The sequence below is a fragment of the Vombatus ursinus genome, unplaced genomic scaffold, assembly GCF_900497805.2.
Source record: "Vombatus ursinus unplaced genomic scaffold, bare-nosed wombat genome assembly UNPS02010394.1, whole genome shotgun sequence".
In the NCBI taxonomy this organism is placed as follows: Eukaryota; Metazoa; Chordata; class Mammalia; order Diprotodontia; family Vombatidae; genus Vombatus; species Vombatus ursinus.
The window spans coordinates 6,575,185-6,587,206 of NW_020950172.1; the positions used below are offsets into that span (position 1 = coordinate 6,575,185).

General features: G+C 55.4%; 1 protein-coding gene across 3 annotated transcripts in view; it reads right to left on the bottom strand.

The window, feature by feature from the left end:
- Positions 1-7,442: 7,442 nt before the first annotated feature.
- The window catches only part of PLXNB2 (plexin B2), a 97,356-nt gene continuing 92,776 nt past the window's right edge, over positions 7,443-12,022 (bottom strand). For all 3 annotated transcript variants that reach the window (XM_027854237.1, XM_027854238.1, XM_027854239.1), the window contains 5 exons: positions 11,834-11,981; positions 10,533-10,597; positions 10,166-10,241; positions 9,252-9,326; positions 7,443-9,071 (listed from right to left, as the gene is read on the bottom strand). In XM_027854237.1, the coding sequence (XP_027710038.1) occupies positions 8,967-9,071; positions 9,252-9,326; positions 10,166-10,241; positions 10,533-10,597; positions 11,834-11,981 (469 nt within the window). In that variant the 3' untranslated portion in view covers positions 7,443-8,966. The remainder of the gene's footprint in view (positions 9,072-9,251; positions 9,327-10,165; positions 10,242-10,532; positions 10,598-11,833; positions 11,982-12,022) is intronic.

Here is a 12,022-nt window from a genome sequence, read left to right on the forward strand (position 1 = left end):
TAAAGTCCTTCAGAATTGTCCTGGATCATTGTATTGCCGAGAAGAGCTGGCTTTCACGGTTGATTATCATACAATATCGCTGCTACCGTGTACAATGTTCTCCTGGTTCTGTTCACTTCACTTTGCATATGTTCATGTAAGTCTTTCCAATTTTTTCTGAAATCTGCCTGTTCATCATTTCTTACATCACAATAGTACTCCGTAACTGTCATATACCATAACTTGTTCAGCATTCCCCAACTGATGGGTATCCCCCTCAGTTTCCAATCGTTAGCCTCCACAAAAAGAGCTGCTCTAAATATTTTTTGTATACATAAGTCCTTCCCCCTTTTCTTTGATCTCTTTGGGATACAGTAGCAGTGGTATTGCTGGGTCAAAGGGTATGCACGGTTTGATAGCCCTTTGGACATAGTTCCCAACTGGGGAGGCATTAGAATTAAAAGAGATTGAGAAAGGCTTCCCATAGAAGGTGACACATTAGATGGGACCTAAAGGAAGCCAGGAATGCAGGAGGCAGAGATAAGGAGGAAGAGCATTGCAGGCAGGAGGGACCACCAGAGATGGATTTCTGAAACTATTTTTTCCTGGATTTTGCAACATTGTTATATTCTCCTGTTACCTGACTTTGATTCTGCGGTACATTGTGGGGCTCCTTCTCCTAACGCACACGAGGACTAGCGGGTCAGATGCCTAGAGTACAGATACTGTATCTCCCCTCAGGCCTCCAGGGGTAACCCTGCGGGGTAGGGGGGGTATCTAATACTCTTATCCACAAGCTCCCATCCAGTGTGTTTCTCTTCCATATTAATCAACCAGTTAACATCTCACAAATATCAATGAACCAATTCATTGTAGTTTTTACAAAGGGATATTTACTGAAGGTATAAAAAGGCTTAAAAAGTACAGCCTCCTAGATTGGAAACACGCTCTTCCCTCTACATACCTGCTCTCTGGGGAGAATCAGCTCACAGCTTAACGGGGTTGCTTCCGCCCCTACGAAGTCCACTTGTGGGGGTGCTGAGGTGACCTGTGCGTGCAGGATTAATATCTCAGCTGCTGGGGCTGGGTCAAGCAGCCTGCTCTTCAGGGCTAGCTCTTTACTGGACCTGGCTTTGGTTTCTGAGGGGCCTTTGACAGCTCTCATGGTCTCTGGAAGCCCCCAAAGTCCTAGTCTGGTCCTAACTGCCCACCTCTGATACTCGGCCACCTATGATCAGGAAAGAATAAACATGAGAGGGAGAAAGTCGCAGGGCCGTGGTGAAGAGGCAGAGTTCTGCCGTCAGGGTGAGTGTGACCAGTCAGCTCTGCAGTGCGTGTGCTCCAGTCTGGCTCAGCAGCTGACTAAAAAGCTTTTTGGTGACCAGCACGAAATGGTCAGAGGCTATCTGGGTTTGCTCCGAAAGGAAGGAGAGGGAGCTTCCATCCCCCATGACAGAAGATTCCAGCAGCCCTCATGTGGTGTATTGGAGCAGGGGATGCTCTCAGGACTGGGCAGGCCTCGCTTCACTGCAGGCTTCTGCGGACTGTTTTTAAGCCCAAGCTGGTTGGTGAGCTCCCTGAGGATCCACACGGAAGTGTGCCCCTTTGGATCTTCCCAACTTCATTCTGGAACACCCCCTCCCCCTCCAGGGGTGACGGCTCCAGAACAATCCCAGTCACTGACCTTTCCTTTGGATCCTTTGGAATCTGCTTCCCCCAAATCTTGGCTGAATGTCAGACTAGGCCCAGATTTCACCTCTTTCTCGATCAGAAACTTTAGGAAGGAGTGTTCCCTTCCCCTCAGATTTCCCACTATGTCTAACCCAGTGACCTGTCGCTCCCTATTGGTAAGAACTAGAAGAATGGAATTTCTCCTGGTTGGTTCCTTTACTTTTTGAAGGAGCTGTTCTGCATTCGGAAGAGAAAAGAAGAGAAGAGAGAAAGAAAGAGAGAAAGAGAGAAAAAGAGAGAGGAGAGGGGGGTGAGAGAGACGAGAGGAAGGGAAAGGGAGGAGAGAGCAGGGGAAGAGAGAGGATAGAGAGGGGGAGAGTGAAAAGAGAGAGAAAAGGGGGAAAGTGAGAGAGCGAGAGAGAGAGAGACGCCAGTAGGCATCTGATTATCAAAGTTCCCCATCACTACTATGTCCTGAGGCAGTTAGGTGGTGCAGTGGATAGAGAGCTAGGCCTAGAGTCAGGAAAACCTCCGTTCAAATCTGGCCTCAGACACTTACAGGCTGTATGATGCTGTACAAGTCCCTTAAACTGCCTGCCTCAGTTTCCTCAACTGTAAAATGGGAATAATAACAGTACTTAACTCCCAGAGTTTTGTCACGAGGGCCAAACGAGATTGTCTGTGAAGTGCCCGGCTCATAGTGGGCACTTAATAAATACTGGTCCCTTTCGCCTTCCCTTCCCCTCTGTGCCAGGCTTGTGATTGCTTTGTAAACTCATCTGTTTCCTCTTTCCATTTAGGTGATCTGCGGTCTACTCTGACGACAAAATCACTTTTGCTTCTCCCTCCTTTGACCTTCTTTCATTTATGCTAATGACACCGCCCTCCCCGCCCTCCCCATTACCCGCCTGCTCTGTTTCAGCCTCTCGTGGCTGCGCCCAGACCTGCGGGGCAGCCATGTGTTTCACCCAGGTGTCACGGATAGCTACAGGGCCCCGACTCTTGCGCGAGGACCCGACCTCTGGTTCCTCTTCTCTGCTGACACTTTAAGCTTTTATGTCTAGATGTCGGAAGTCATGGTTTTAACTATCGGCTCCTTCTTTGCATTTTGTCTTCTGTGAGCTTTGGGGGTGTCTCAGTTGCTATTCTTTCCTCGTTCTAGCTCCTCTCTGTGGTACCTAACCTGGTGTATGAACAGGGCACTGGGCTTGGACTCGGGAAGACCTAGGATCAAATCCTGCCTCAGACCCCTTTAGCTGCGTGAGCCCAGGCGAGGTGGGGGTGGGGTGGCCTCGATGTCTTCTAAGGTCCTTTCCCACTCCAAATCTATGATTCCTCCCTCATCCTTTTCAGTTTAAAATCGTTTTCATTAGACCTGCAAGACGCCAGGCAAGTGCACTCTTAGCGGCCTTTGTTAGCTATGCTTTGTTAGCTGGGCTCCACCTCTGGCCAGGCACCTGTCATGTCTGGAATTTAAGCTGCAGGCAGAAATCCCAACTCCACTTTCAGACACCTCCTTCCTAGCCAGGGTCCCGCCCCCTACTCTCAATCCGTTTCCTCCTTATGGGGGTGAGTTATGCCCGTCTGTACTGACTATACCTCTGGTCAGATCAATCAACATTTATTAAGCACCTACTGTTTGCCAGGCGCTGCTGGAGCCAATGACTCAGGTAGGAACGGCAGAGAGGGCGGGGTCCTAGAGGAGCCAGTTTTAGGACTTGCCCCCAGCCCTCCTTGCAGGATGTCCTCCCCTTCAGTCATCCGCAGGAAGCCACCCTTCCCTGACTGCCGAGCACTGGGCAGTGGAGTCGTGGTCTGGGGAGCAGAAACCAGGTTCAGTCTGGGCTTTGACACTTCATTGGTCACGTGGCCGTCACCTGTCTGGGCCTCAGTATTCCCCTCTGTAACATGGGATAGCAGCCCTCGTAACACTGGCTGCTTTCGGTTGGGAGGATGACGCTACTGTAATCTCGGGAGGTTTGGAGGAGGGGATGACATCAGGGAGGAAGCTCCGTGTCTGCTGAGCACAGACAGCAAGAGGGACTCAGAGGTGGACGTTCTCACGTGGGAATGAGGAGAGGAGGCGCCAGGGTCTGCTCTGCTGTCCCTTTCCCTCCGGCTGCTCACTCCTATCTGCGGGGGCAACCCCCCTCCACCAGACACACCCCCACTGGCCCGGGCCAGGGCCTTGTCTTCTCTCTCCAATCTTCTCCCCATTTGGTTGTTTCGTCTAGGCAGATGGCCCCGAATCTGGAGAGGTAACCAAGCCAGGCCAACTGCCCATTCTGCAGAGAGGGAAACAGGCCTGTAGGGAAGGCACCTGGGTAAAGTTCCACAGCTGTTAGGATTTGCAGGGCTATTCCCACTGTGCTAGGCTAAATCTCTCTGTGGGGGCCTTGGTTTCACACTTAGGTTTAAAGGAGGTGATGCAGAGATCAGGAGCCCCTTAAATCTGGGGCTCCCCATGGCTGGGCTGGCCTGGCCTAGGGGAAGAGAAAGGCAGTAAGGGGCAGGGCTGGGAGGCCAGTAGAAAGCATGACCTGGCCTGGCGTTGCAGGCCTTCCGCAGTGGAGCCAAGCAGCTATTCGGGCTTTTGTCACCGTCTCTCCTCCTCCCGGCGGTTCGCTAAGCCGACTCACAGCCTCTGCCCTCCTCTCCCAGCTCCATGTCCCACTTCTGGGCATTTGTCTTTGCTGGGAGCACAGTGCTCCTCACTTCTGTCTCTGGGGCCTTGTCTTCCGGGAAGGCTCCGCACAGGGGCCACCTCTTCTGGGAAGTCTGCTCTGATCCTCCGAGTTCTGAAGTGCTCTCTCCCTCCTGAAGTGGCCTTGCGTCTCCCTACAGGGTACCTCTCCCAGAGGTCAGGGACTGAATTTATTTTGTCTATGTATCCCCAGATACAAAGGAGGCAGCTAGGGGGCGCCGTAGTGCACAGTGCACTGGGCTTGGAATCTCCACCCAGGACCATCTTCAGGAATTCAAATCCAGTCTGGTGTGATTTGGGCAAGTCACTGAACCCTGTTTGCCTCAGTTTTCTTATCTGTAAAATGAGCTGGAGAAGGAAATGGCAAACCGCTGCAGTATCTCTACCAAGAAAACCACAAATGGGGTCACAGAGAGTCAGACATGACTGAAACGAATGAACAAATCCCCAGAGCCCTGCCTTACCCCGGCACATAGTAGGTACATAATAAGCGTTTGTAGATTGAACTGAATACAGTCCAGAGCCTTTGCTCACATCCTGCTCACAGAGTCTGAGCAGATGGGTGAGTCCCTCCTGAGGGGACCCAGCCTGGAGTTCTGGGCTCTGACGCTGACCTCATCACCACCCACTGAATTGGAGGCTCAGTCCCAGGGGCTCGGGCCTCTCACTCTTTCCTCTGGACTACTGCGGACCTCCCTGCTGCATCTGCCTGCTTTCGAGCTCTCCCTTCTGCAACGGCCCCAAGAGCTGGAGCTTGACTCTTTGGCCGCCGGGCTGGACCCTCTCACTCTCCTGCCTCCCTCCTATCACTGGCACAAAGTTCCTCACCTGTCATTCAAGACCCTCCCCGCGGGGGTCGGGAGGCCACCTCCTGCTCCGCCTCCATCCTCCACCCCTGCCCTTGTCCCCCACAGGCAGCCACTCCTCTCCCTCCTCCCCGTACTTACTCTGAGCTCTCTGGCCCCTGGTTCCCTGCCCTGGGAATGCCACCCTCCCCCATCGCTGCCTGCTCTTCAAGGGCCAGCATGGGGCCCCCCTCCTCCTCCACAAAGCCTCCCCTGGCCTCTCCCAGACCAAATGGTGCTCTCTCCCTCTCTCTCCCTCCTTCCCTTCCTTCCCTCCTCCCTCCCTCTCTCCCTTTCTGCCCCCAGAAGAGCCAAGCCTGGGTCTGTGTCCACATCCTGTGTTTTATCATAAACGTATGCCCAAGCCCCTCATTTCACAGAGCGAGAAACTGAGGCCCTGAGAAGGCAAAGGGCTTGCCAGAGTCACACAGCTAGGAAGTGGGAGAGCTGACTTTGGGAAGCAGGGCTTCCAACTCCATATCCCTCCCCTTTCCCCTCCACTCCCATTACCTAAACCTCCTATTGGGCTGTGAGAGCTTGGGCACTGCATGCAGCAGGGGCTAGATATATGTTCGGATTGAATTCTCCACATCATTGTCTAGAGGCTTGAAGCTGGATAGTGAGGGAGGGCCCCACGAGGCTCATGCCCCAAAGGACCTGGGAATGCTTAGCCCCAACACTCGGATGGCCCATAACACTGGCTGGCACTATCTGGCGTGTGGCTCGATTCAGCTCGGCCCCAGCAGGCAGAACAAGGTGAAGGCAGGGGCAGCGTGGGGGGCGAGGGAGGGCTGCCCAACTAGGATCCGGGGGTCCTGGTCACGAGATTCAAGCAGACAGAGTCCCCTGGCCCTCACTGCCACTGCCTATCTGGGGGACGTCCCTTCTCAGATTTGGGCTCCCTATAATCTGGGCTGGCTGGCAGGGAAGAGGGCCACTCGGGAAGTAGTGAGCTCTCCATCACCTTGCAGCAGAGGCTGGAGAGCCGGCCACTTGTGAAGGATGCTATAGGAATGGATCTTAGGTGGGTAGCTCTGGGATTCTAAGCCTCTCTATACTGGGGTCATAGATTATTGGAAATGAATTATTCAATTCCCAGAACATCAGAACTGGGAAGGGATTGTGGGGTCTGTCATTGTAAATATAGGGAAACTGAGGTCCAGAGATTAAATGACTTGACCAAGGTCACACAGTTGTGTGATCATAGCCTGGTTCTCTGGCCACCCTCCCTCCCAGTTCTCAGGCCCACTATTTCCTCTGCAGCTCCCCGCCCCCACCCCATCTCAGGCTGAAGGAGTATTTCCCCTCCACACAGGCCAAGAAGACCTGTGTGAGCCCTGAGCTGGAAAAGGAATGAAGAATGACTTGGGCTTGGGACTGAAGGGCTGGTCTGGCCGTGGCCCCTCGGGGGCTGGGTGGGCATGACCCCTCCTCCCTCTAGACCCTCAGAGCTGTGAAGGTGCCAGCCTGGCAGACTGAGAAAGTATCACAGCCCCCCTGTGCACAGCAGGCTTGGCACAGGCTGCCAGGGAGACAGACGGGGTGCCCCTGGGGCTTGGCACAGGGACCTTGAGGAGGGGGAGGGGAAAAGGAAGGGAAGAAATAGAAAAATGAGGAGATGGCTGGAGCCAGTGTGCATGAGGGTGTTTCATACAGGCTTATGTGTGTGCTTGCATGTTTTCGTGTGAGCCTGGGCACCTGTGGGCGCTCAGATAGGCAAGATATTTCTAGGAGACCCAGCAGCCTAGGTGATGGGGGTGGAGCTAGGTAAAAGGCGCCCTGGGGCAGGGACAAGAGAGCCCCCGAGGGTGAGCAGACACCACCACCTCCCCACCTCCCCCACCCAGAGGTCCAAGTCTGTCTATATCTGTATTCCAGTATCTGGCATGTGGCTTGATTCAGCTCGGCCCCAGCAGGCAGAACAAGGCGAGGGCAGGGGCAGCGTGGGGGGTGAGGGAGGGCTGCACGACTAGGATCCGGGGGGCCTGGTCACGAGATTCCAGTGGAATGCTGAGCCCCATGACGGGTGGACCAAGAGCCTGGCTTCGAGGGGGTTCTCACGGCCTGGTCTCTACCTGCCCCATCCTTGGCCCTCGGGGGTCACTGGCTGGGACCCCAACACTCAGGACTTCCTTGTCTTGTAGTCATTGACATTGTAACCAAGGGCTGCCTGGGGCCGGGGCCAGGGGTGTAGACAGTGTATGTATGGAGGGTGGGACAAACGACAAGCCCCTGGGCAGATATGAAAAAGAACACATTGTATTTGGTTTACAATGAACAAGATTTACACAGGGGAGAGGGGTGGGGATGGGGAGGAGACTCCCCCCAGTTGCCCAGGCCCCCAGGCCCCAGTGCCACACAATGAGGACCACGGCAGGAGAGACCACGTGGGCCGGCCAGGTGTCCAGCATCCTGCACCATGATGCCGTGTGACCTCATACACCAGACAAGGCCAGATGTGCTCAGCGTGGTCTTAACATGTTCAAGGGGCTGCTCCGGCCTCACGTGGTCTTGGACACTCGGCCTTCTATGTACTATCACACGGTCCTGACATTCAATGCTCCACGGATGTGACATCTGATGTCTGACTCATGACATGGCCAACACTCGACGTGACACAGACATTCCACATTTGACGAAACCTCATGTGTTCAACACTAGACACGACAAAAAGTCCCATGTGTCCAACGTTCCACGCAGCCTCATGTGGCCAACACACTATGGGACGTTTGACGCCCCACGTGGCCTGCGGGGGAGGCTGATTCGCCAGCCGCTCTCTGGGCCGGTAATCAGAGCTGTTGGTGGGCACCTGCCAAGGTCCTCAGCTGTAGTCATGTGCAGGAGCCTGGGGGGGGGGGGGGCGCGGCGCTAGGCTGCTCTATCCCTCTCGCTGGGGAAAATCGTACCGAATTTTGTCTCTCGCCTCCTGGGAAAGATACAGAGAGGCTTGAGATGCCACCGGATGGCAGCTGAGGGATAGGGATGGGCAGGTAGACACTCAGAGCTGGCCCAGAGAGCCAGCTTCGGTACCCCAAGATGGCCAGTCCTGAGAGCCAGGGAGCATCCCAGGGTGAGCCTCAGACCCCTGGCCGGCTGGCCACACACAGAACAATCAGTGGTTGCTATTCACTTCCAGCCTGGTTCAGTCCCGTCACAAGCGTCAGGGGATCAATAAGGCACATTGACAAATCACTTAGGAACTACCCCAAACGCTGTGGCCTGTGTGTGGCTGGGCCAGGCAGGCAGAGCTGGGGTGGTGGTAGCCTGGAGTCTGGCTGGCCCCTGATCATCCAGAATTCATCCTGTCGACGTCCCCAGGCAGCAGGATCCCCTGGGCCAACAGTGCTGTGTGGGGGGCCTTAGGATGTAGGCTCAGCTCCTCCAGGGTGGTTGGCTGGGCGGGAGGGTGGGCGTGGCGCAGCAGCCTTTGTGGGCTGGGGCTGGCCTCCCCACGGGGGGAGCCCTCCAGAGGCTGGGGCCCCATACCTCTTTTGCGGCTGCCCCAGCCCTGGCCCTGCCTCTTGAGGCTATGAAGACAACGTCTACGTTTCTAAGAAGAGAAAGGTCCACTTCTCACACCCACACAAGAGCGAGAGAGTGAGCTCCATCAGAATGGAATTTACAGTACAAATCCTTTTCACATCTCACTTTGCTGATCCAGAAAACCATGATTTCTCTTTCTTGCAGAATTGTACATTTTAAAATGGGACACGATTATCCTCAGAAGAGGAAAGAGATTGGCTGGCGGAGCTGGGCAGCACGAGGCGTCAGAGGTCCGTGACCTTGTTCTCCAGAGCAGCTGCAATCTGCTGGAGGCGGAAGGCCAGCTGCATCTTCTGGGCTGCAGAGTCGCCCTCCAGGGCATTGATGATCTGAGGAGAGGACGACAGGACGATATGCTGAAGGGTCCCAGGGACCCTGGTGCAGGGGCTGCTAAGGCTGTCTAAGGAACGCCCCAGGGCCCCAGTTCCAGGCTCCCAGGGCAGCCATGGGCCCTCTCCCTCCCCTCTCCAGCCGCTAGGCTCCCCTGCTCCACAGCACCCTCCACCTACCTCGTCATAGTATTTCTGTGTGTACTGGTACAGCTGGTGCAAGGCCACAAGGGTGTTCAGAGAGTCTGTGTGTGCCTGTGGGGGATACATCGACCAACTCTGTGACCATCGGGGAAGAGAAAGCTGGTTGAGGGAGAGGAGGAAGGTCTGGGACATAGGGTAGGACATAAGGCCCCCTGCCCTGCCCGACACAGGCACAGTCACACAGGTGGGCAGCCCCAGCCTAACTCTCAGTCACAAACCAAATCCCTCGGCTTAAGCCAGGGCCTCCAACGAGGCTGGCCTGTGGATTCATGATGGAGAGCTTTCTGGGCCAGTGTCTCTGGGCGGCTGGTGGGGAGCCTTTTACCCAGGTGAGCAATTAGCTTTGGGAATGGAGATGTAAACAGAAGCATAGTTGGAGAATGTGCTAATGGGTCTCCCTGCTGGGAAGGGAGGTGGCACTGAGTCTTCAGCACATGTTGGGGCATGCACACACACACGAGTCATCCACACGGGGACAGGTTCTCCAACAGATATACACCCAACATCACACAGTTACATAGCAACACAGCTACACATGTGTGCACACACACAATCCCAGTTCTATCCAGGCGTCCCCTTCCCCATTCCAAAGCCACCCACACAGCTGCTGCAACATCCCTGAACCCCTAACCCATTTTCTGCTTTCCCTCCCCTCTCCTCATTTCCATACCCCCCACGCCTCATTAGCATAACTTTGCATTCCCAGCCCATTGAGCCTTGGCCCAGGCCCAGCCCCACAATGAAGCAGCCTCCCCTTCTCCCCCCAGCTATGGCAGGTGACTCATTGGAGAAAGAGGGGGGAGTCTGGGTGGGGAGGGGGCCCCATTCATTGAGATGGGGGAGGGGAAAGAGAGAAAGAAAAGGCTGCCCCCTCATTCCCCCCTCCTTACCCGGGAAATCTCGGCTAAGTGGGTGTTCATGTCCTGGTCGCTCACTTGTACCATCTGTCGGATGCCTCGGTAGTAACTGGAGGGACAGACAGACAGACAAATGGCTGGACGAGGAGGGAGCTTACCAGCTGCAGAGGGACTGAGGTGTCTGGCCCTCCCCACCTCCCTGTGTATGCTGAGCCCTCAGGAAGGCCCTGGTCAGAGGCCCGGTGTGGGCCAGAGCCCCCTGTAGCCAGCCCCAGGACAGGAGCTGGCTGGGCTGTGGCGGGTGGGGGAACCAGGCTGAACTGGCCCAAGCAGAGAGGCTTCTGGGAGGAGGCCAGAGACAAAGAAGTGGGGGAGGGGGTAGGACAGGGGCCATACTCACTCCTCCACCATCTTCTTGTAGGTGGAAATCTCTTTGGCATAGAGCAACTTGTTACTAGGAGAGTCCTGAGGAAGAAGAGAGGTGCCAGTGACCCTCAGGCCCAGCCCTCCCTGAAGGGGCCCTCTAGGAGCCCTCCTGACAGTACCTTTGCGGAGAGGAAGCAACTGGCTTACACCCATCTGACAAATGAAGAGAGCGAGACCTGGAGAGGGGAAGGGGCTGAAACCAAGATCCTGGAGCCCAAGCTCATGGAGGCATGGGATTGCCTGGGGGTGAGCAGGGGAGGTGGGTGGGGGATGGGGGGAAGAGGTGGGGGGGGAGGGGATGGGCAGGGGAGAGGGGTGGGTAGAGGAGGGAGCAGGCTTCTGGCACCTCCCCAGAAGTCCTGGGAGCCGTTGACTCCAGCCAGAACAGCAAACACTGCCGGGGCGCGGGGGGGGGATGTGGGCCTCTGCTCTATCTGCACTCTATCCCTATGTGGCTGTGTGACCATTTGCCCTCTCTGATTCTTAGTCTTCTGGAAAGAAGGCCACAGAGGTAAAGTGAGGCAGGAAGGCCTCACTCCAGAAGATGCCAGAGTGTCCCAGGTCTCCCCATGAGAGGTGCTACTGAATGGCCAAATGGCTTTTTTTTCATTTCTTCCTTTTTTCAATCTTTGCTATGAAGGATGGGTTGCTTGATAGGGAGGAGGGAAGGGATTATTGGGAAATGAAGGTGATAGAAAAGCAAGATAGCAATAAAAACAAGATCGAAGCACCCCCCCCCCACACAAGGGGCTTCCAAGCCCACAGTTAGGCACCTCCCCATCATCTGCACTCCAACTAGGTGATGTTGTGGATAGAGCATTGGCCCCTAAGACTTGAGTTCAAATCCTTTCTTAGGTATTTACTAGCCGTGTGATTCTGAGCAAGTCACTGCTCTGTGCCTCAGTTTCCTCATCTGCAAAATGAGGGGGCTAGACTCCATGGCTTCTCAGGTGTCTCCCAGCTCTGGCTCTCCGATCTTACGGTCCCTACAAGCCGAGGTTTTGGGCTCTGAAATGTGCCCTCCCAGCCCCACACTGCGCGTTGGAGGTCTGGGCATGACCTTCCAACCAGACAGCAGAGACCCAACTGGGAAAGGGCAAAGGGTGGGGAGAAGCTCTCCCGCCCGCCGTGGACGGATACACAGCACCAGCCTCAGAGAGACCCCCTTCTCTCAAGGGCCATTGGCCTGATAGCTCTCAGCTCCAATGGAGGGTGAGGAACCAGCAGCGTCTGGGAAGTCTGGGGGGTGCCCCGGGGCCCGAGGGGCCCACTCACCCTGCTCAGCTTGTGCTCTGTCCGGGTGCAGGCGTCCATGAAAGTCTGAGCAATGACGGACAAGGAAGAGTCAACAACTTCTGGGACATGGACGTCAAAGATGAAGTGGGGGTTCTTCAGGATGTTCACCCAGAATCGGAGTGGTAAACTGAGGGAGGAGGCCACAGAGAGGCAGACTTAGGGGGAGAC